The sequence below is a fragment of the Pteropus medius genome, unplaced genomic scaffold (assembly GCF_902729225.1).
Source record: "Pteropus medius unplaced genomic scaffold, Ma_sr-lr_union100, whole genome shotgun sequence".
Taxonomy (NCBI): Eukaryota; Metazoa; Chordata; class Mammalia; order Chiroptera; family Pteropodidae; genus Pteropus; species Pteropus medius.
In genome coordinates this window covers 42,354,628-42,379,653 of record NW_024340849.1, presented here as the reverse complement: position 1 = coordinate 42,379,653, position 25,026 = coordinate 42,354,628, and the positions used below count along the sequence as shown (strand labels likewise).

General features: G+C 37.3%; 1 protein-coding gene across 5 annotated transcripts in view; it reads left to right on the top strand.

Moving 5' to 3' along the window:
* The window catches only part of LPIN2 (lipin 2), a 76,795-nt gene that overhangs the window by 20,184 nt on the left and 31,585 nt on the right, over positions 1–25,026 (top strand). Inside the window, exons 1-2 of one of the 5 annotated variants that reach the window (XM_039845236.1) lie at positions 1,077–1,095; positions 2,929–3,054. The exons of 1 other annotated variant lie outside the window; for it this stretch is intronic. In XM_039845236.1, the coding sequence (XP_039701170.1) occupies positions 3,043–3,054 (12 nt within the window). In that variant the 5' untranslated portion in view covers positions 1,077–1,095; positions 2,929–3,042. Of the gene's footprint in view, positions 1–1,076; positions 1,096–2,928; positions 3,055–3,323; positions 3,643–25,026 lie in introns of those variants that run through there. 3 more of the 5 variants (XM_039845231.1, XM_039845219.1, XM_039845208.1) reach the window with 3 other exon arrangements.

Below are 25,026 nucleotides of genomic sequence, written 5' to 3'. Positions count from 1 at the left end.
ATTTTTCTAATAGCTAGTGAAGTTGAGAATCTTTTCATATCTATTGGCCGTTTGTCTTCTTGGGAGAAATGTCTGTTAAGGTTTCTGCCCATTTTTTAATTGGATTGTTTTTCTTGTTGTACGGGTTGCATGAGTTCTTTGTATATTTTGGATAATTGCCCCTTATTGGATATGTTGTTTGCAAATATCTTCTCCATTTGATTGGTTGCCTCTTTGATTTTCTTTGTTGTGTTGGAGCTTTTTAGTCTGATATAGTCTCATTCATTTATTTTTGCTTTTACTTCCCTTGTTTTTGAGGTCAAATTCATAAAACCCTTTCTAAGACCAAGGTCCTTAAGTTTAGTACCTATGTTTTCTTCTATGAATTTTATTGTTTCAGGTGTAATATTTAGGTCTTTGATTCATTTTGAGTTAGTTTTTGCGTATGGCGACAAATAGCAGTCTAGTTCATTCTTTTGCACCTGGCTTTCCAGTTTTCCTTGAAGAGGCTTTCTTTTCTCCATTGTATATTTTTGGCTTCTTTGTCAAAAATTACTTGCCCATATATATGTGGGTTTATTTCTGGGTTCTTAGTTCTTTTCCATTGGTCTGTGTGTCTGTTTTTCTGCCAATATTATCTTGTTTTAATTATGGTCACTTTGTAGTATAGTTTTGAAGTCAGGGAGTGTGATACCTCCAATTTTGTTCTTTTTAGTCAAGATTGCTTTGGCTATTCAGGGTCTTTTCTGGTTACATACAAATCTGATGATTTTTTTGTTCTATTTCTTTAAAAAAATGCCATTTACCCACCTTAAAAAAAAAAGATAATGAAGGTGCTATGCAAAACTAAAAAGTAGTTTTTCTCAATAGTCAACCATTTATTTTTATCTTAGCCTATAGAGAACAAGTTCGACAATACAGTAACATTTTTCTTTGAAAAATCATGTAGATGATTAAGAATCGTTGGTTTAGTTTTAACTCTTATTGACCAAGTCCGAAAAGCCACGACTCAAGTGATGAAATTGGAACCAGAATTTGGGTATCAGCCTGGAGGTCAGGTGATCCACAGGAAGAAGCTGGAGTTGTGTCCCTCTTGGCTAAATAGATGTTTGGAAGGTGAGCTCACCCTCTGTTTGTCTCATGGTGCGTGCTCTGGTGAACTCAGAACATTTCGAGTCATCGATCCAAACAGTGAAACAGTATCGATACTAACAGGAAGCTGAAGTGGCTGGACTGGGGCCTGCTTGTTGTGTAAGAGGCGTTTGAGACAAAGGTTGCCAGAACAGAGTTCATACCTGCTAATCTCTGCCCTCCTGGATCTCACCTCTCTTCTCTTTAGGCTTTTTTCTTCCTTTCCTATCAATCATCATCCTCTTTCTCCCTAGCACTCACTTGTGGTCTCAACCTGGCATCATGAAAAAGAGCACCAAACCAGAAATCTGGTTTCATCTAAGTAGGTGACCTGGGGATAATTCCTGATCTCTTTCTGGGCCTCAGTTTCCTCACATTTAAAATGGATGAGGTTTTCCGCCATTTTCTCTTTTCCTGTATGTTCATCCCTTCATCTACCCTCCTACTTACAGTTTTCCCTTTCTCCTGTCATCCCACCTGCATATTTTCTCATCTCTTCCAAGTTGTATTTCTTCTGCTCCCCACCATCTTCTTATGTAGTTTTTTCCTTAATCTGCTTTCTTCTCTCTTACTTCCTCTTTTCTACCTCTCGTTTCTCCTTCCTTTTTTCCCCCCACTAGCAGCACCCCAGTATCAGTTTTTTCTTACTATCATCTGAGGCCAGGGATCAGGAGCTATAGTAGGACATGGAGGAAGAAGTTTAAATTTTTATACATTACATAATATTTAGACCCCACCTGGCCCAGTTACTTCTTTTGAAAGGAATTTGTGTATATCATGTATATTAAATTAGATTACAAGTGCTTGCGGGTCCTTCATGTACTCCAGGCTCACATTAATATATGGTAGGCTGGACAGCAAGCAGTGTAACACATTGAATGCAGGATAAATTTTTCTATTTCTAATTTTGGTGAAATTCGTTTTTAACTCTGCCATTTAACATTTTTATTGTGTATCTTGGTAGTAAATTGCTGCAGTAAACATTACCAACCCCCATTTATTTGGTCAAATATTTGAAAATTGTGTCTCTTTGTGATGTTTAGAGGTAGAAAAAAAGGTTTAATAATGTGAACATTATTAAATATCTGAGGATCAGCTAGTAAATTATTGATGAATTACCTAAATATTTTTATGGAATGATGAAAAATCCTGTTTTCAGTTCTTTATCAGTAGAACTTTGGCTGAATGTCCTTTTTTTTAATCTCCCTGGCGCTCAGGTTTGTCTCAGGGCCCTAAAATAGTGCTGTCCAATGGAAATGTAATGAGAGCCACATACGAAATTTAAAAACATTTTTAAAAAAATGAACAAAGCAGGTAAACTTAATTTTAATAATATCTTATTTAATTTTTTAACCAGAATATTGTCATTTCAACATTTGACCTGTACAGTACTTAAAAAATTGAGATTATTGCATATTCTGTTTTTATTCTAAGTGTGTATTTTACAGTTACAGCACATCTCAGTTGGTACTAGCCACATTGAATATAGCCACATGCCTAATGGCTATTTGTAATGAACAGCACAGTCCTAGATACTGATGAATAAAATGGTATATTTAATTTAAAAATTAATATATTTTGTCCATGTGTTAAGTGTTTTAGGCATTTTAAATAATTTTCTTGAAGTTGCTATATGTTGACTTACTGAGAGCTGGAAGAGAAATAACCAAGAATGGTTGAATTTTACAATATTGCACTGTTTACTACTTAAGTTAAATGATTTGTTCATTATATTACTATATAATATTAATATAACAATAGAATTTATTATGTTAACATATTAATGAGTTATTATTACTATTTCTTCACTATTTACAGTGCTTGAGCAGGCTATCTCCCTTCCTGAATTGTGAAAATATATTGGGTCATGCTAGATGACAATTGAGTTCTTATGAAGCATATATAACCTGGCTGTCTTTGGGAAGCTCATTGATGCTTACAAAGGTACGATTTTCCCTTACATGATAAATTTATATGATTTATGTAAACTACACTATTTTCCCTTACATGATTAATTTATATTAGATTTCTTCTCCATATGTATAGCTGGTTTTCCAGAAACAAGGACGTGATCGATTTAGAGAATCATTAACTCAATTAACTCAATCCCTGTTCTGTGATGGAAGCTGCATTGACCGTCATGTGATTGGGCAGGACTTGGTACCTATCAGTGTAAACACATGGCACAGGCTGTCCTGTGCCCCTGCTTATCTCCCTCAGAGAGCAGGGGTTGTGTGTTTTGAGCAAATCTTATTGGTAAAGTCGTGTATGTATTGCTCTTTTTTTAAAGAACCATTTCGTTTCCGTTTTAACCATATTACTGTCTGTCAGCAGTTTGTCAGCAGAGCAGCTTTCAGTTTTGATAATTTAGAAGTGTGTTTTCATCTTTGAAAAAAGACATGCTTAATAAGGTAGTTCAATATTAGTATGTTTTACTTAGAAGATGATAGTGAAGTTGAGAAGAAGATTCATGAAGGCTTTTTAAGTAAAGCTGAAGATGTTTACCATGGAAAGGCTCCTGCTGGTATCCTGGTGAGTTATATCCACCAATGTCCTGGTCACTTTGCTCAATCTGGATAATACTGAGAGAATAGGAAAGAGCACCCACCAAAAGAAAGTGCCTAATGCCTTTTCTTTGGAAAATGTAGCATTGTAAGGGATTTTATTAACTTTTAAATGTTAGATTCAATAGAAATCTTTGGCCCCCTGCTCTCCCTCATTCATACACCATCTTTCTACCTTTTTCTATGCATTAACAACTCATAACTTTCTGCCTAGAAGAAAATGAAGTTACTTTAAACTGAGAATTTTTTAAAAACTAAGTTTCAAGCTAAATGTATCTGGTTTCAAAGTGCAGTAGTTGAGGAATAAACTACACTTAAAAGCTTTATGGGTCTTTTGGTTCTAAAATTTTTTTAAAACTAATATTTTAAAAACTGGCATTTTATTCTGATATAGAGAAGAGTGACTGTATTCTTTTTTCTCCTATGATTGCAAACAAAAAAATTTTGTAATCTTGAAATTTGTGGGGAAAATTCATATTGTCTTGAGTTTTTTTAATCTAGTTTTCTCTCTCTAATAAGATATAAAACAAGTCACATAAACTTAGTGTAAGTTCCACATGTCCTCATTAAGGAAACAAAATCAGGTGAATTAAGGACAATATAATTTAACTCTACCTATAGAACCTTTTCCTTTAAAAAATAATCTGAAGTAAATACAATGAAGTAAAATTTTTTTTTAGAAAATTAAGGGTGTATGTTTTTATGAAAAGTGTAAAATAAATGACAAAAATTAGACTTTTTAAATCTGTGGCCTATAATTCAGGTTGATTTTAGTTTTAAAGTTATAAAAAAATTTTATCACCTTAAAAAAAAGTTAACACATTTGTGTGCTTTTTGCTTTTGGATCTGTTGGAAAAGTGTACTTTTTCATGGTTCTGAAACTGGACATTGTTTGAATATGGACATCATTTGAATATGAATGAAAGTCATTTTAATAGTTTACAGTGTGTACATATGATTTATACACTTTTGTTGTAAAGATCAGAAGGGAAAATAGTGACCATAGCTGACTCTTGATGAAATATTTTAAAAATTCAATTAGTGAATAGCACTATCACAAACCACCCATCACAGGAAGCAGTTCTTATGCTTCTTGCTGCTGGTGTTTTCTCGAGGACAATAGGTGTTTTGATTTGCTACATTTTATTATCAGTTCCCTTTATGATAATGTTAGACCACTGAAGTTCTGTGGGTTACCTTCCTGCCCCAAGAGAAACTTGGATTTTCTGAATGGCTAGGGTTCAGGACACTGGATTTGATATCTGCTTAATAAGTTGTACTGATTTATGTTAGACTTCATAACCTGGGCATGTGTGTGGCAAGAGGGAGAGGAAGAATTGTGATTTTCAGATCTAGGCCTTCAGTTATCTGGACACTCCTTACTAGTCATATGCTGTCTGGACACACTTCTCGATGGAAGATGAAAGTCTCTATCTTAAAGATGATTTTATGTGTTTAGAATGTAAATTTATACATCTTATAATTTTTTTAAAAAGACTGTGCTTTGTTAGAAATTGAGAATTTTTTTAAATCATGTTTCCATAATTTCTAACAAGTGAAGATGATGCCTTTATTTGATAAAGAAAAAGCCAAATTATTTCATTTAAATACCCTGAAGTTCCAGAATAATCTACTGGCCTTATTTACCTCATTTATTTTAAATAACCTTGATTGCATTTTTTAATTAGGGCAAAATGTACTATAGGAGTTCTTAGCCAAACTTGTAATACTAAGAAATGCTTCTAGAATTGAGTCTCTGTGGTTTAGAACTGGAAGAGTCTCTAGGGGGCATCTAGCCAGGCTTATTGGAGATGAGAACCCCATGCACAGAGGTTATGAGACCTGTTCAGGAGGCAGAAGTGACCTTGTTTGGGTCTTCACATCCTCACCAGTTGCAGGGGACTCTAAGAAGTCCTAAGGTCAGTGCTTCTCCATCTTTGTCTTTCTGCTCTCTTTTATCAAAGGACCTGGGCACCTGTGTGGCTAAGTCCCAACGCCCACTTTTTTCAGAGAATTTTGTATGTATTTACGGAAAGACTTAGTAACATAAACAGTGGTAGAAGACAGCAAGTCACTGTAGGAGGAACGTGTGTGTGGCTTGGGGCGTGGTGCTTTATACTGAAGAAACCCTCAGTGAGGGTGGAAAAGCCCCTCCCCCACCCTAGCACCTTTGTCGTTGCTTCCTGCTTCCCCAAATCTTAGAACAGCACTATGTGAATGGGTCCAAAACGAAACACTTTTCTCTAATCTAGTGTGGACAGTGTTCACAAAACTGATTAAATATTTAGTTGCATAGAATTTCTTTTCCTCACAGAAATGTTATGTTATTAGGCAGTTTGGAGGGGAGTAAATTCTTATAAAATCTTTTCTGTTTTCACAACTTGTTTGCCTCTTTTAATCTTGATGCCACAGATGAGCTCAGGTATTTGGGGGAGAGTAGCTTAGAGGTTGTGGCCGGAAATGTGTCTAGGCTGTTTGAATATTATTTATTACATGTTTTTATATTTATGCCCTCATTTGTTTTCAGAAAGGAAAGACTTAGAGTTGGCTTACAGTTAAAACACAGGTATACACAGCTGTTGTTGCACAACACTGTAGAATGCATGACTGAAAAATAAATTTAAAGAAAACGAAATTCTCTTCATTCAGCAAATATTTATTGTGCCGCATTGAGTCTGCTAGATGCTTACATTTTTGTTGTCTGCATTTACTAAAATGTCTGAATTGTTTGCTGCTTTGATTTTTGTGAGTAATTTAATTAGACGGATATCCAGCAGATGGCTATATAAATACTACTTTGTAGTTTGTCCAGATACTTGGTCTCTGTTAGCCGAACTAGTTCAGTCAACTGATTGGGAACAAACCAGTATTGTAAATCTGGTCTAGATACTAGTCATTTAGTTTTGTGCAAGGAAAAAAGTCATCATCTCTTCACTGTGTCTTTAGACATCTCAAAAAGTCAGATATAGGGTCCAGTCTAGTGGAATTGGACATAGCTATCCGAAAGGATCTAAATAAAATTCTTAACTTTCTTTGAAAAATACTTATCTTTTTATATAATTTGTGTTTAACATTTATACCTTAGGTATAAAATATTCAAAATCAGTGCAGTTCCACTGAAGGAAAATTATAGACACCAATCCTAGAGTAGATAATTTTTGAGAGTGCTGTACATTACTTATCTAATGAAAGCAGAGAAAATGCGTCTTTATTTATTTATTTTTTGTTTTGCTGCTTAATCTAGAAAAATATTTATTTCTCTCATCTGAAGCCTACTGCAAAACCTAGAACCATTGTCTAAATAAACTCTTACTTTCTTCAGACATTTGGAGATGTTTTTTCCTTGTAGGATTGCTTCAAGGACTTTATTATGTAAGGCATTTGATTTTCTTTTTTATCATCTTAATTTTGTTGAGAAGATATTTTTCAAAGTGTAGAAATACAGTATACTGATCTTTTACAGAGTATCGTTTTAACTCTGTGATGAAATCATGTTTAGAACTTTGTGTGCCCTTGGTGTACCATCTTAACCTTAGCCCATATCTGTGTAGAAAAGGCCTTCATCAGAAATTTCCCTAAATCCTAGGAAAACAAGAAGGGAGAGCTGTGTTATCTCTAGAATGTTATTGTGTTCTCTGAGACTTATCTAAACTGAATGCAGATAGAGAGGCTAAGTCAAGGGGCAGTAGCTGAGATTATAAAGGTTATTTGTCATCTTTTATATTCTAACAGCATGAAGTCATAACCATTATAAACTGATATTCAGTCATAAGATTGAAATTATATTGGAAAAATAATTTCTTTAGAGTAACTGAGGCAGGAGAGGAGCAGGGAGTGTACTCTCCAATTCTCTTCACTCCCCGTGCACTGAAGTTTTTAAGAGGGGACTGCGAATTGATCCACTTGTTATTGGAAACAGCTTGATAAGCTGCCATTTGGGGTGACTTGGGAGTTTTAAAAGTATTTGTACCTGTAATCCTGGGGCATTGGGATTCTTCGGAGTTCTCAGCGATCTTGGTGGCAGCCAAGGATGGTTTCTCAAGGACATTGATTTCCAAACTCTGACTGATCATTGGAACCCCTGCTGAGCTTTAAATATAAAATACAGATTTCCTAGACATACTGAATCAGAATTAAAGGGGGTAGTGGAGTCCAGGAATTGTTTTATTTTGTTTTTAAAACTAAACTGCAGACTTTATTCAGACATTTTCTGAAGTCCATTTTTTCTGTTCGCATCCAATCCAGAATCCCACCTTGCATTTAGTTATCATTTCACTGTAGTCTTTCGATCAAGTGATGTTTCCTCAGTCTTTCTTTGTCTTTCATGACCTAAACACTTTTGATGAGTCTTGACCAGTTATTTTGTAGAATTACCCCCAATTTGTGTTAGTTTGATGTCTCCTAATTAGATGGAAGTCCTGTGTTTTTGGCAAGAAAACCATACATGTGATGTGCTCTTTTCAGTGACTCATACCAGGGAGTCCCTGATGTTGATGTCTTATTACTAGTGAGGTTTCCCTGGATCACTTGCTGTAGGTGGTGTCTGCAGTTTTCTCTACTGTAAAGTTACTCTTTTTCTTTTTGTAATATGTATCTTGGGGAAGATACTTGGAGAATATGCAGACATTCCCATTTCTCCTCAAACTTTCATTTATTTTTAACATCCATTGCCTGCCACAGTTATTACTGTGGTGGTCTAATAGTGGTTTTCTGTTTTCCTCATTCTATATTTATTAATTAGAATCATCTTTTAAGAGAAAGTTGTCCCTTCTCCTTATTTATTAATTTATCAGTGTGGACTCATGAATATTTTAGTCTGTAAGTTAACCTATCATCTTGTTGCTCATATTGTTCTAGCTGTAGCCATTGGGAGCTCTTGACATGTTGGCTCCTGTGTTCCTTTAACATGCTCCATTCTTTTGATTTTGAACACTTTCCTACTTTCTGAAACTGTTATTTTCCTGCCCCCAGCTCTGGGATCAACCACCTCTCCAAGGAGCCTTGTTTTTTTTTTAATTGGAGAATGGTATTTAGAAACCAATGTCTGGCCTCCAGGTGTGCTAATTGCTTCTAGAGTATCCTTGATTCTAGACCCTCTTAGCAGAGAGAGAACCCCGATGTTGAATATACAGCCCAGGCATAGGCACGTCTATATTTGTGCATCTATCCGTGGAGATTTCCAATTCCAAACCAATACCACAGGGTTTATTTAAGACTTCTCTGTAGGAAATTGTAATTTTAGATACTTCTCCAGTGCTTGTGATTACTCAGAATTGGGGAATGATGGCTTTTGGATATATATCTGTTAGGTGCATTATGGCCTCAAAGGCAAAGGCCCTTTTGGCTTTGTTAAATACTCATCATTGATGAAATGTCTCTTTCTTAGTTAATCATCGTTATTTTCCTTACTTGGGTTAATCAACATTTCTTTTTCTCACACCGAAAAGAATTTTGTGTGTCACTCTTAACCTTTGTAACTAAGGGAACTCAGCCTCCTAGAAGAAAAAGTCCTTTTTTTCTTGTAGTGGAGTGGAAACCATTCCAGTTTCATGGCCAGCATTCTTGCAAAAATTTGTGAAGAGAAATGGAGTATACTTCAGGGAGCGTTTAGTGGTTTGAATGCACAGGGAGGCCGTGTGTTTATTAATATACATACAGCTCACTCAAACAAATGACAAAGTCACAGAATTTCACTAACATCAAATTTATTTTAATCCTTGAATTATCTTCTTTTTGATAAAGTAGTCTGCATTCTTTTTCTAAAGTGTTGCTTTCTTTCTAAAGTAGGTGCTTTATCTGTCAGCCTTCTTGATAATAAACCCCTCAGTCTTGGGTTGTTGAGGGTGCTTGGTTTGTGAACTTGAGGCCTGCATGTGCTTGTGAAGTTAGCAGCTTAGTTAAAGCTTAAGTGCAGTGACCTTCAAATCCCACTGGGGTAATTCATCTGGTTTGTTCCTGCTGAACTTAACCAGGTAATATGATGCAGGCTGAGGGACTTTCAACCCAGGGAATTAACACAATTGGTACAAATTTAAACTTTCAATTTAATTCATTTGTGATATTAACGGACATTCTTCTGGCAGAATGAGAGGATAATGAGTGAAGTTTTAACATGTTTTTCCCCAGACCTCCAAACCACAGGAATATATTCATTTGTTTCCAGTCTCATAGCTGTAATTTAGACTATCGATGAGTCATAATGTCAGTCCTTGACTTCTAGGTCAGTGAGTAAATAGAATTTCAAATAAAGTCAGAATGTTTTAAAGGAAATTATAGCCTACCAATGTCTGGAGTAATGTGATAGTCATTACCAAAAATACTACAATGGTTTCCATAGAAACCTGCTAAGATTGTGTCTTCCATATGTGAAAGTGAGCCAGTGATCAGATTTCCTGTTTTATTATAGAGTTGCTTATGGTTACCAATGATCACCACCAGTATGGGTTAGCCACACAATTCGCTTATCCAAGAAAGTTTAGGATGAGAACATGTACCTTAAAACAGGGCTACTCATAATAAAAGCTTAACATTTTTCATGTATGATTGCATATGAAAGAATCACTATGCCTTCTAAATGTACTTGTGAAATATTTATATACACATAGCCCTGAAAACTACATAAACTTAGCATTTGTGCTTTGGGGAGCTTGCAGTCCCAAGATAGAATAAAAAGAGTGTGGGCATGAGAGAGACACCCGAGCTTGTGTCTGTGCCTGTCACTGTGTAATGGTTTGACTCCAAGTAAGTCGCTTATCTTCTCTGAGCTGGTTTTCTTGCTAGTGCAATGCCTATAACATTTACCTCACCTAATTGAGGTCTTAAATGAAGATTAAATGAAGTGAGGTAAATAAAATGGCATTTGGAAGGGATAAATGTTAGTGCCCTCTCTTTCTTCCCCATCACTTTTCCATTGCTAACACTAGGAGGAATAATGAGTTAAACATCTGAATTGTAACTTAGGTTATATGTGGTTTGTCAAGGATATGCAGTTTAAAATGTTATGGCGTGAATAAATTAAGAGTTTGACTTTTTGCTGGTGTAAGTGAATGCAACTCCCACATACGAAATTCCAAATTTGTGAATCAGTTAAATTACCTCCACTTTGTAAAATAATTTTAGGAGAGATTTAACAGCAAACTCCTCTGAGTGCACTCAATATATCTTAAAAACAATAGCTGCAAAATTAACCTTGCAAAAATACATCTACGTAATACCACTCCTAAGTATTTATCCAAATGGCATGAAAGTTTGTTTACACAAAAGCCTGTACACAAATGTTTTTAGTAGCTTTGTTTGTAATTGCCCAAGTCTGGAAACAACCCAGAAATTTTCAGATGGCAGATGGATAAACAGACTTTAGTACATTCATATAATGTAATACTACTTAACACCAAGGAACAAACTACTGATACCTGCAACAATATTGATTAATCTCAAATACATTATGCTAAATGGATGAAGCCATGTTCAAACAGCTAGATGTTCTATGGCTCTATTTATATGACATTCTGGAAAAGGCAAGGCTAAGGAACAGAAAACATATCAGTAGTTGGCAGGGGATAGGGGAAAAGGATTGACCACAAAGAGGCATAGGGGTGTTTTGAGTTTGATCTAATTCTGTACCTTGATTATGGTGATTGTTACATAATTGGTTAAAACTGCACTACAAAAGAATTAATTTTACTGTATGTAAAGTACACCTTAAATTTTTTTTTCTTTTTTTTCTACCAAAAGATAGTATTTTGAATAGTTCAGAGTGTAGTTATTAGAAATCTTATTGCATTTCTTAGCAGAGTTGGCATGGACATTTAGAAGTTTTCTATGCTGATAGGTATAACCATTAAACAAAGATTGACTAATTAATAGCTTAATATCTTTCATGATTAATTACAAACAGAATCTCAAACTCATTGCATGTTATTATGATTTTACTTCTGTGCTTCTTTCCAGTTTCCAGTCAGGTTAGATGTTCCCTGTAACATATATGGTTTGTCACTTCATGTACAAGTAGATTAGAACTGGTCATATTATATAGCCATGAGAGGAAAAGATATTAGAAAGCTTTGTTACAAGGCCTTATTCAGCAGTTTGAGAAATGAAGACAGAAGCAGTGAAGAGAAATATAGTAATGGGAACGATTAAATTTTATAGAGCTGTGATAGTTTGTAACAAGTTTGTTCACAGAAGTCATATGGGGCTTGAGGAAAGTTGAGGCCCACTTTTTCTGGTGTGCTTCTTGCCCCTTCAGGAATCTAAAGATATGTGTAATAGTAACATATCTTTATGTTATGTATAGTGAAATCTAAAGATATGTGTAATAGTAACATTTAGTTTTCCTTGCTCTGTACCAATTCTGTTGCTGAAGAAAAAATATTCTGGTACATTGCTGAAATGAAACTATTTCCACCTGCCATTTACCTTGAATGCTGTGCCCTATAGAATTATAATGCTATTTCATGTAAATAGACTGACTGGTAGGATATGATAACATAAGTTTGTTCTCTTTCACTCTGTTTTCTGTAATAGTCTTTGGTCATGTTATGACCATTATCACTTTCAGCCTTGCCTCTATCTCAGCTGACTTCCTGGCATTTACTTCCCCTGACAAACCAACAGTGTCTCGCCCGCCACAAGTCGCTGTGAGGCCGCTTAGTGTTATTCAGAGCGATCAGCACGGATGTCATTTGTTCTCTCAGAGTTATTTTTAGATATACTCATCTGAGATGGGTGTCTTTTTAATTGTCACTCACATAGACTAGATTTCTGCAAATTTTTCTGTGAGGTCTTCACTAGCATTTGGACAAAAACATTGGTTTAAAAACATTGGTTTCTAAATATCTGAGCATTGCTTTTGGAACATTGGCTTGGCCTTTACTGTTGTTGGCATTTTTTGGTAATGTTTGACCCTGTGTGTGTGTGGGTGGGGGGTGGGCGGATGTCTGTATATATATCTTTTACCTGTTGAATTCCTTTCAAGTTATATACAAAACATTGTATCTATTCCTTCTCTTCCTTGTTGATTCTGTTCATCCATTTGTTAATTCATACATTCATTGATCCAGAAATATTCATTAAGAACTTGCTAAGCACTGTGCCAGGCAGGCTTTCGGGAAACAGTGAAGCATGCAGCACTTCTCCTTTCTTTGTCAGTTTGGAGGTGCAATAAACAAATTACTGCAGTCTGGTGAGTGCTTACATGCTGTGGTAGGGAAAGGGCAGAGTACCATGGGTGCATGCAGCCACAAACCCCTTCCTACCACCTTTTGCTTCTCACCATTGAGCCCATGCTTCCTCATTCCATCTCTTTTTGTTATTTTTGATTGTGCTGTGTGTGCTCACAGTCCGTTGGGGGCATACTTTATTTGATCCCATAATCTCATCTAAAATATCCTTGCTCCTCTTATAAAACATCAGATTAACAGTCAACAGTAGTTGATGGATTAAGAAGAAAACTAGTCTTGGCTTTTGAAGGATTGTTCTGAAAATTATTGGGCCAGGGACAGGGGTGGAGGGCAGGGAATTAGTGGTGTTTGGAGATATGATAGTGACACAGTCTTCCCTTAGTTTTTACCTGCTGAAAGCAAAAGCAAATAGTTAAGTAAAACTTGGGGCCACCACTTGTGAAAGAATGTAGTGGCAAAGTGTCTTCCCTTATCTGAATCTTACTCCGCCCAAGATAATTGTTCATCTATTTTGTAGAGAGTGTGCTGAGATTATAGAGCAGTAAGCCCCCTGAGCAGAAATCTGTGCTTCCAAACTTTCTTAAAGAAAATTTGTTGTGACAGATTTGAACTGAATTTATCAACTTACTGGCCTTGACAGATAAGCTTAAGGTCAGCCTCATGTCCTCTCATTAAAAAACAACAACAACAACAAAACCCTGAGTTCAGTAGAAGAAGGCTTTCACTGGGTTACATTTGGGGTATTTTCTTCCAGTTTTCTCAGGGCGTCTTTTGGAGGAAGTGATGAGGGGCTCTCCACATGGTTTATCAAGTCAGAATCAGTATTAGTATGTCTTTAAGTCTTTTGTTGGCACACATCAGAATTGGATTATAAACAGTCCAAGCAAACAAAAAAACTTTATGACCTTTATCATTCAGACCGATGATGAGAGGGCAAGAGCTGGGGCTGTTTGGCATCTTGGTATCTTGAGCTAGTGGGCCTTCTGGATCACCACTCAGGTGGCCCAGCCCCAGTGGTTTCTGATTACTTTTACTTACTTCAAGAACTGTTCTGCCCAGTTTGGGTCAGATGTCTCCCCAACCCATCAGCCAGCTGATGCCAGTGCCTGGGTCCTTTATGACAGACATGGCTACTGAGAGTTTAACCCTGTGTTTGAGTTTCAGAGAGGAAATCATTGTGATCCAGGGAGCCCTATTAATACCCTCTGAACTAGCCATTGCATAATATATCTGTTCAAATTCCAAAACAGGAATTAGATCAGATATAGAATAGTCCCTGACTGTGCCTTCAAACAGAGATGGTGGAGTTGCTTTTCTTTAGAAAGATAGCTCATAACCTACATGGAATTGACCAGAACCCCAGATCCTCCAAAGAATACTTCATCCTGGCTAAGTCTCAGTCTCTCAGGAAGGAATCTTCTGAGTCCAGATACCAGCTCAGAATGATTTCCAGAACTTCCTTATACATCTTCTCTGAAGAAAGATATAGGAGAACCCCCAAAGCTTTCTGCCTCCTTGTAGTCCGTTTTATGACTGAGTTTGGAAATAGCAAGAATACACATTATCAGATGCTCTCTTGCTTTTGTACGGAGCTGTTTCCCTAACTTGACTCATGTTCATAATCAGTTATTAAATTTTAAAAAACATCCAAGGAAATTGGCATTTTAAAAATTGTCCAGGACGTTTTTTATGTCTACACAATTTGAACCAATGGAATAAGTAGTAGTCTTGAAGTTTGGCTTTGACAGGAAATTCACTACAAATTGGCCTTTTTTGTTTCCATATCTAAGTTGCTTTGTTCATTCATTGAGCAATATTACTGAATCCCAGCTATGTGCCAGATGTATTTCTAGCTTTGTCTAGATATCGTGGGGTGATCCTAACCAATTGCTTCCTTTCCATTAACATCTACCTTGGGCTGGTCGTTAGGACTTACTGATTCTCAGTCCTCACTGAACCTCTTCTGCCTTTACAGTAGTGCTATCTCTTGCTTGAATATGAGTTGCAGTAGTTTCTGAAGTGGTTTCTGTTTTTAGCCTTCTCTTCTCCAGTTCATCCTCCCCACTCCCAAGTCATCATGTATGTCACTTCTCTGACCGCAACCACTGCTGGTGCCTGTTGCCCACGGGTTACACTTGAGGAATGGGTACAAGGCCTTGCATCATATCTCACCTTCGCCTCACACTCAGCATGCCCTTTCCACGTGCGCATCTCTCTTTCCTAGGGCTGTCCACCGGAACCTCTTTTTCTTGGCCCAATAGACCCTTCACACACATTTATATCACTAAAACAAATATTTCCTGCTTCCTGTAGCCTTCCTTGAATCTCCCATGCAGATTTTTTTCTTCCTTTCTCTCGCCAAAATAGCACTATCACAGGCATTATGTAAATTAAGACAGTCTTTATGTCTCTTTTTCTTGTTAGAGCCAGGGACCACTGAGAGAAGGAGGGCAGAATTTTATTTACATATAGTCAGGACTTACTGCGATACCTGGCATGAGGCAGGTGCTCAGTTTTGTTTGACTGTATGAAAATAAATCCTATCAGATACAGCCCAGTGTAACAGACAATTTTGGTAGGTGGATTACAAATTCTTTGTTTTATGCCTTGAAGGAATTACACAGTCTTCTTATGTGGTTGTTTCTAAATTAAATCTGCAGAGGTATTGCATTGAAGGACCTTTCCTGGATAAGGCCTTTACAGACTTCCTTTTTTAATTGTGTCAAAAAAGTCTGTCTGAAGAACTTGGTGTATTCAGGAAGTTTGCTGGGAGACACTGAGTTATGGTTTACAGATTTTGTAGATGAGGAACTAAATGGTCCTAGAAATGAAGAAGAATCCTGTTCCAATAGCCACTCTGCGCCATGGGGCAGAATGACACCTGCCATATTCTTGAGCAGACATTTGGGGCAGTGCATTTTAGATGTGCAACTGTCAGCATTTCTTTAAGAACTTTAGATTCAAGGAGATCAGATGGGTTTAATGGACCATCTACTTTGTGGAGCTCCTAGGGTTGGGGACCATCTCCCCCACTGAGACAAGGGCTGTTTTTTTGTGCTGCTATTTCCTGTTTCTTATTTTATAAAGCAAAGATTAAAAGGCAGTTAATATAAAATAAAAATTTAAATTAAAAAGTTAGCATTCTGCTGTGATGTGAAAAAGAAAAAACTGAGAGGTGCAAAGTAAGGCATTTAATTGAATTTAAGTAGCTGAGAGTGGCTTCTCCAGAAAGGCTGGGTTCTTTGTCAGGCATATAACATCAGGTGACTATGGCCCTGTGTTCTGCTCAAAGACTGCACCTCTTTTGTATAGTTCTTCATTCAATGTGTCTAAGTTGTAACCTCCTTTAGGTCCTTGTGATCCCCATAGTGTCTGCAGGGCACATGGTAAATGTTTTAGAAAATGTGGGGTACTTTCACCTCCTGCCCTCCAGGACCAGGTGGAAGCTTGCAGCATGTGCTACCGTGTGTGCCATTGCTGCCTTTCATCACCCACTTTCAAGGAAGTAAAATCCACAGCAAGGCTGAGTGGTACCCTCCTCTAGGGGACTCTTGGATCCTTGGAGAACTATAGGGACTTAAGTACAACTTGAGTTCAGCCCTCAGATCTCTTGTCCTCAGAGACACTAGATGACCTTGAGAGTCTGATCATTTAAGCCATGAGTGAAAAGTAGCAGAGAGGTTGAGACCCTGAGTCAAAGTAGAGCAGGGTTCTAGTGAATAGTAATAGAAAGTAAACATCTCTTGTCTCAGTTTAAATGTAAAATAAATAATGTCTGCCTTGCATAACCTAAATTCTCATTTTGAAGATCAAATGAGGTATGTTTGAGAAGTTCTTGAAAAATATTAAGTGCTACTCGAATACAGAATGTAAGCTTTGACTCCTGGAGGAGTTTGGTCCAGGAGCATAGGTGTAAGCTGCAATGTGTATGAGATAACAGTGGCCTGATGTTTGTTTCCTGAAGTATCTAGAAGTTTTGGTTCCCTCATAGCCCATTTCTTGTGTCTGTGAGCAGAAACTTAGATGGAATGTTCAGGCAAGTTCTTGGGTAAAAGCCATTTTCTCTGTCCACAAGCCCCAATCACATGTCATCTCCCAGGAAGTCCACTTCCTGACAGTGAACCTCAGGTCTAGTGGAAGGATTAGTATCAGTGCTAACTCTTGTAGCGGTGTGCAGAGGAGGCTTGGAGGGTGGATATGGCTTCTTTGGACTCTCTGTAATCATAATATTTATGTAGTTGGGGTAGCATTAAGTAAAAATTGTGGAGAGCAGATTGTAAGCCGACAAGATCCTTGTAATCTGTGTGGTGCCTCGCCTCAAGGAACCCTCCTAAGAATGCGGAAGTAGGACCTGATCGGGGAATAATGCGGTGTTGCTCCGAAGCAGAGCGTACACTCAAAAAAGCAGGGAGTACACTCATAGCCACGAGCAGACGCAACTGCAGAAGATCATAGCAGGGTGGGGGTTAGGTGAGGATAATCTTATCTGAGCCAGCAGCAATTGTAAGTTCTTGTATAAAAGCAGCTTGCAAAAATAAAACTGCCATTGCTCCACCATCAGTGGACAGTGTACCTCCTGATTCCAGGCTTCTGTCTTTCTTTTTTTCTCCCACCATTCCCAGTCAGGTTTATTTTCCAGGGCCACGCTGGACATGGCAGGATTTACCACTTGCTGGGCATGGCAAAAAATAATATTCCAGTTGCTAAAGAAGCCCACTTGCAGCAGGAAATCTGGGGGTTTCATCAAGGCATTTATCATTATGGCTTAGGGCATTTCTGTCACTTAGAGATGCAGGTAAGGACATAGGCTCTAGAATCAGACTTGAGTTTGAATATCAGCTTTACCACTTAGTGTGGAGACCTTGGACACTTCTGAACCCTAAGTTCCTTATAAATGGGAATATTGATACCAAACTCATGGGCAGTTGTGAAGATTACATGAGATAATGTTCAGATTAACATAGCACTTGACACGTGATGGATGAGTAACAACTGTAGTTGTGTTTGTTAGTAGTAAGTACTAACTAGTAATGCAGTATAGAATAGATATATGAAAGTAAACTTAAAACTTAGGAAACAGGTTTTGATGATCTATATAAAAGTGGTTTAGAATGTATTTTGTATTGATAGTAATTTAGAAATTGTACTATTTTAATAGCAACCTGTATTTTTATAGTTACTCTTTTCCTTAACAAAAGTTATTTTTGATCGAACATGTCACTTTTGAGTAATTTGGGGGGGCAGTTTTTGTAGGATGGAGATCTGTATTTGAACCTGTTTACTGATGCATTCCATTTATAAATCTACTACATGTGATCATTTACTTCAGTTTTTCTGATGCTCAGGAAAAGCTGCTAAAAATCTTTAAACATTTGGTAAATAATTGAAATTTGAAAGCTGCCCATTTATTCCAGGCACTAGTATATGTTTAAAGTATTTGATAAGAAAAATCTGGTAGTGGTCACCATTGAATTTCGTGCATGAAAGGGCCATTTGGCCTCTAATAAGTATTTTAGTTGATTGCTATTACTGATTCTTTCCATTTTTAGTTTAGTGACCAATAAGTGCCTTCTTTTCTTGGAGGCTCCCAAAACTTAACCTAGCCCACGGAGCTAGTGCCTGGACCCAAACACAAATTGTACATTGTGTACACAGTATATCCATCAAGCTTATCTGCTCCACTGTGTCTAGCTTTGGATCTCCCATTTAAAGAAAGACATACACATACCATCTACAGGGTTATCTGTGGTGGACATTTTCTAGGTAGCTGACCTGCAACCTGTGCACCTCTACATCATCTCTTGTGAAAGCCTGAGCCAGCTATGTAGCTTTCTCCCTTTGTCTTATAACCATGCTCGCCAATTAAGAATGCCAATTCACCGGCCACCCACCTTAACAGATTCAAGAACAAGGGGAAAGTCAGTACAGAAATGAGGCACTGCCAAATAGAAGTTAATGTGGAGCTAAAGAAAGGTAAGAAGGATGACCAGATGCTAAAAAGGAGAAATATAAGCTCATTTCCTGATGATGCTACTTCTCCACTGCAGGAAAACCACAACAACCAGGGCACCCTGCAGATTGGTCTGTTGAGGACATTGTCAAACGTATAAAAAGTAACCACTTGGAAAGCCAGCTCTAAGCTAGTCAAGCTGCTAGGAAACTGCTTTCTAGGGAAAAACAGCCACCCATATATAGACAACATAATTCAGGCTAGTTTGATTACAAAATTTGTGTGCTTTTAGGGTAGAACTGATTGTAGTCCCATTCAGTTTGAATTTGCTTGAGGCCTCACTAGCATTGCTTCCAGAACATCAGAACAGACCAAGATTGAGGTGGCTTCATGCAGTAGATTGAAGTGCTATCCCAGCATTCATTTCTTTATTGGCATTGCTCCATGCTCACATCAGTGAACAAGCTGTATGGGCTCCAGGAAACATTGCATGTGATGGTTCAGTTTTCCGAGACTTGGTTATCAAGTATGGTGCAGTTGACCCACTGTTGACTCTTCTTGCAATTCCTTATATGTCATCTTTAGCATGTCGTTACTTATGTAATCCTACCTGGACACTTTCAAACCTTTGTTGCAACAAGAATCCTGCATCATGATAATCCAGTATTAGCAGATAGGAGCTGGGCCATTTCCTGTGTTACTGATGGTCCAAATGAGTGGATTAAAATAGTCATGAAAACAGAAGTTGTACCCCAACTTGCGAAGCTCCTAGGAGCTACTGAATTATCAATTGTGACTCCTGCACTAACAGCATAGGAAATATTATCACTGGGACAGATGAACAGATTCAGGTTGTCGTAGATGCAGGAGCGAGCACTTGCTGTCTTTCCTAGCCTGCTAATGAACTCTAAAACTAATCTTCAGAAGGAAGCTATGTCGACAGTGTCAAACATCACAGCTGGCCGCCAAGACCAGATACAATAAGTTGTGAATCATGAATTAGTCCCATTCCTCATTGATGTTCTCTGTAAGGCAGACTTTAAGACACAAAAGGAAGCAGTATGGGCTGTGACTAACTATACAAGTGGTGGAACAGTTGAACAGATCGTATACCAAAGTCACTGGCATAATGGAACCATTGATGAACCACTTAACTATGAAAGATACCAACATAATTTAGTTATTCTGGATGCCACTTCAAATATCTTTCAGGTTGCTAAGAAACTAGGTGAGACTGAGAACCTTAGTATAATGATTGAAGAATGCGGAAGTTTGGACAAAATTGAAGCTCTACAAAACCATGAAAATGAGTCTTTGTACAAAGCTTCATTAAACTTGATTGAGAAGTATTTCTCTGTAGAGGAAGAGGAAGATCAAAATATGTCAGAAACTCTTTGAAAGTTATGTGTTCCAAGTTCAGGATGGCACTCCAGAGAACTTTAACTTTTGGATTGTACAGCTGAGGCATAAAGTTGTTTGTCATATACTGTGTTTGATATAAATTTGTATTTCTCTACTACAAATTCTTTTAAAATATAGTTTGTTATTGTAGCACTTTTTACAACAGAACTGTACTTAGATGGTTCGAAACTGTTCACATCGTGTGAAGCTTCTCTCAATGAGTTTCTTATTTTTATGTGGTATTTCATATCTTGCAGTGAGTGTCCTGTAAATAAAGATTGAATTTTACCCTTAATGAAAGACATACACAATTCTCAGTTTGTCATTAAAGCGAAAGTAAACATAGTCATTTCATATATTTTAAGGAATAAGAATGCTTATTGTGGTCGTACAGTAAAAAAAAACTCTGGTGTGTAGTAGTATCATTTAGAAGCGGGTGGTACATATTCACTGTGATTCTGGTGGGCATTATAACTAGGGCTGTCTGATACTATTGTGAACTTCTTGGTGAAAGAAGTGTGTCTCTGTCAACTGGAAGTATCCCAAAATTGAAAAGCAATATAGCATATGATGTTTAAGAAGACACTTGTCTTAGTCAGCTCAAGCTGCTATGACAAAATACCACAGACTGCATGGTTTCAATAACAGACATTTTTTTCTCACAGTTTGGAGGCCTGGAAGTCCAAGATCAGGGTACTGGCACGTTGAGTTTCTCGTGAGGGCCCTCTTTCTGGTTTGCATTTTCACTGTGTCCTCACTTGACGGTAGGGGTGGGGGGGTGAGGAGAGTGGCAGAGCTTTGGTGTCTTCCTCTCCTTATTTAGACATTGATCCCATCATGGGGGCCCCACCCTCATGACCTCATCTAAACCTGATTACCTCCCAAAGACCCCACCTCCACGGTTAGGGCTTCAACATGAATTTGGGGTTTGGGAGGAGAAACATTCAGTCCATAACAATGCTTAACCTTTCTAAGCCTGAATTTTATTATCTTTAAAAATAGATAATACCTATAAAAGTGGTTCTGAGATGGTAATGCATGTATAAGCTTAAGAATTTGATACATAGTAAGCTCTCAAAAAAAGTAGTTGCTGCTACTGTGATGATTGTTAACTACCATATTTCAGAGATGTGCTAGAAGTATTTCTGGTATTTATTGAAAGACTGGGCTGGATAAATTCTTCCAGTTCTAAGAATCAGTAAATGTATTCTTATGTTTTCCTTTGTGCTTGTGAGCCCGAAGAGAGGGATGTTGCTCTGTGAACATTGTTCAGTTCTGTGTGATCTTTCTGTGGGGGCAGATTTATGTCTGTATGGGTTATGATTTTTTTTTTATTTTGTCTTTGCTTTTTCTCTAAATTTTCATCTGTTTCTTTCTGCATCCTTCTCCCTTGGTCTCTGTCAATCTGCGTTCTTGAATTCATTTTTGCTGCTCTTCTGTTTTTTCGTCATCATTCACTGTATAATATGAATAGTTTACAATGTATATTATTTTGCTATATTTTAAAATCTTTGTTTTATTTCAAAAGGTAGTGTCTTTGGTGGTGTGTTTAACCCACATGTGACTGGGTTACCTAATGGTATATCTTTTCTGCTCCTGCTCAGAGTCCTGCTTTCCCAGGCTATGACCAGGACAGTCCTGACTTTGTTCTCATTGAACTTTAATATGGCTTGCGTTGGGATAGGCATGTGGCAGTAAAGTTCAGCGGAGCCAGATTCTGCTTAAAGAGGAAACTGTTTGACGTATCATGCATACCAATGACCAACTGCTTTTCCCCAGACATACCATGAGGAAGTCCCCTCCCCCAGCCTGGTTGGGATACCCGTCATTCCCTGTGTACAGTAAATGTTAAAGCACCAAGCCTCCCTTTACTTTTTTATCCCCCCAGCCTTCATAACATAAACAGAATTGTTTTATATCTAAAGGCTAACGGAAAGTAAGTCGTTTGACATCCTGTGTTTTTCTACATTTAACAACTTTCATTTACACAGTAGATGTATCTTGTGTAACAGCATATCCTTTAACCACGGTAATTAAAGTCATCTTGAATAGATGTAGTTACACTTAATTATGGATTCAATGTTCTAGTTGATGTAAGTTTATTACACATTTAGTTTATAAGACTGTTGTTTATGGCTGACTGTAGGTGCATAAAATTTATCATTTTTCAGTTTCTTTTAAGGCCTATGTAATTACTTATGAATTTTTTAAAAATTTGTAACAAAACATTTTAAAATTGCCACCATCAGTCAAGCAATAATACAAAGCTTGACTACTTGGATGCTGTTTGATTAACGAACATGTTGGGAAAGCAAAAAGCATGTCACGAACATATATTACTTAACAGAATACGAAAATTCTGATGGACTGTTCTAGGTTGCTGGGAAATACTTTTGGTAAAAGAGTGAAAAGAAAATTCACTTCTGTTTTTGGAAACATTCTTGATATATAAAAATTATACACTATGACCCCAGAAATAAGGAACAAACAAGATGTTTATTCCCTTTTCCCCAAAATTTAATGAGATGCTCATATGGCAGATCAGCATGTGAAAAGATGTTCAGTGTCACCAGCCATTAGGGAAATACAAATTAAAACCAACACCACTACACACCTGTCATCATGGCTAAAATAAAAAATAGTGACAATGCCAAATGCTGGCAAGGATGAGAAGAAACTGCATCTCAGGCATTTCTGGTGGGAATGTAAAATGGTACAACTCTGGTGGCAGTGTCTTTAAAAGCTAAGCATGGAGCTGCCATTTAACCCAGCAGTCACATTCCTGGGCGTTTACCTCAGTCAACTGAAAACTTATTTTCACACTTGAAACCTGTACATAAGAGCTTATAGCAGTTTTCTTTACAATAGCCCAAAACTTGAAATTGTTCAGCTATTCTTCAACAGGTGAATGAGTAAACAAACTATGGTACACTCATGGAATACTACTTCACAATAAAAAGGAACAGTCGATACATACAATAAGCTGGAGGAATCTCCATAGAAATGTGAGTGAAAAAGGGCAGTCTCAAAAGGTTACATACTACATGATTCCATTTATTATATATAACTTTCTTAAAAATGACAAACATCACAAAAACGAACATATTGGTGGTTGCCAGAGATTGACGGAGTGAGGGTATTAGGGAAGTTAGGTGTGTGTGTCTATAAAAAGGCCAGTAGGACAGATCTTTGTGGTGGTGGAATGTTCTGAATCTTAACTGAATCAGTGTTGGTATCCTGATTGTAATACTAGAATTTTGCAAGATGTTACCATTGAGGGAAACTGGTAAAGGAAACAGGGGATCTCTTTGCATATTTCTTACAACTACATGCATGTGAGTCTACAATTATCTCAAAAAGATTAATTTTAAAAAATATAACAAGATGTAATAAAAATATTCTGATGAAACAATTTCTTCCCCACATGTTCCTTATTTTTGTAGACTCATTTGTTAATGGTTCATTTGATCATTCCTTTATTCATTCAAAAAATAATTATTGAGCCCTTGATATATGCTTAATTTGGCCTTACTATTGAGTTCAAGTCAGTTATTTTAAAACCAGTATCATCACCAACTTGTAACTGTTTTAGAATTTACCACATAGGGGACACCACCTTATTTGGTTATTGAGTAGTAAGTTCCCCAGCTAGTATACTTCACGCAAAGCTAGCTTTTCTGTATGTTTTGAGGCCGTGGTAACATTAGCTTTAAATTATTCAAAAAATGTTCCAGGGTAAAATTACTGTAGTTCTGCTTTATGGTATAAAACTAGTAGTCCTTGATTACACATTCATCTGTGTACAAGAGCAAAAAAAAAAAAAAAAAAGAATCTGAGCACTGTCATTGGGTACTCACCTGTGGAGTAGGGTGAGTTTCTCTACAGGTACATGTCCTGGCAGGCCTCTAAGTTTTCCCAAGGGCATGACATTCTTTCTTCCAGTTTAGCTCTGGGCTTATCTGATAACATAGAATGTGATCTGTGGGAACTTGTCTGAGCATGTAATTTTGAACTCAAGGCACCTCGACAGCTGAGTTTAGAGAGACAATTATGCTTCTGATGAATAACCTAGAGAATAATCAGTAAGTTCTTTGTTTTGGTGAAAGTCAGCCTCTGGGTTAGCCAGAGCTGTAGAGAGAGGGTCTGTTCTTTGGTCTGCATCCATCCTGTCCCCTGGAGAATGACTTTTGCTAAATTGTGCGTTTACATAATACTAAGAGTCTAATGAATGAAATGTGGTGGTACTCCGTAACTGGAAATGAAATTTGAAAAACTTAAGACTCACAGGAGGCTACTTTTTCTAATTGTGGAGGAGACTTCCCCACTGGCCCTCCTTGCATAACAAATGGCTGGCACTCCATCCTGTGGTCAGATAAAGCCAGCTCTAGCTGCAACCATAGCAGTATGGGGCACAGAGACAGAAAGCAAATCCTACTGGCCCTGTAGTCCTACTCAGATGCACTTAGCTCCTTCTTTGACCCTTTCTGGAGAATCATTTTCAGCCTGGTGATCCTTATTTGAATAGTGAATTGTGGTTTAGGAACAAGATTAAAACCCTCTTCTCTGCTTTAACTTTATGGAACAAGAATATATGTCCTAGTGAGTTGTGCTGAAGCATTGAAGGGATTTTCCCTAAAAATAATGTAGGGAGCTATAAGTAGGTTAGACCCAGTCTAGCTCCCTAGAGTTTATTTAATCTAGCATCTGTCTGAACCAATATCCTATTAGAAAACCCAGCTCTCATCTTTCAGCAGCTTTCTCCCAAGGATAATCTTTAGTCATTTTTTTTGCTTGGCTACTGTGTCTAGAGTGAATATAA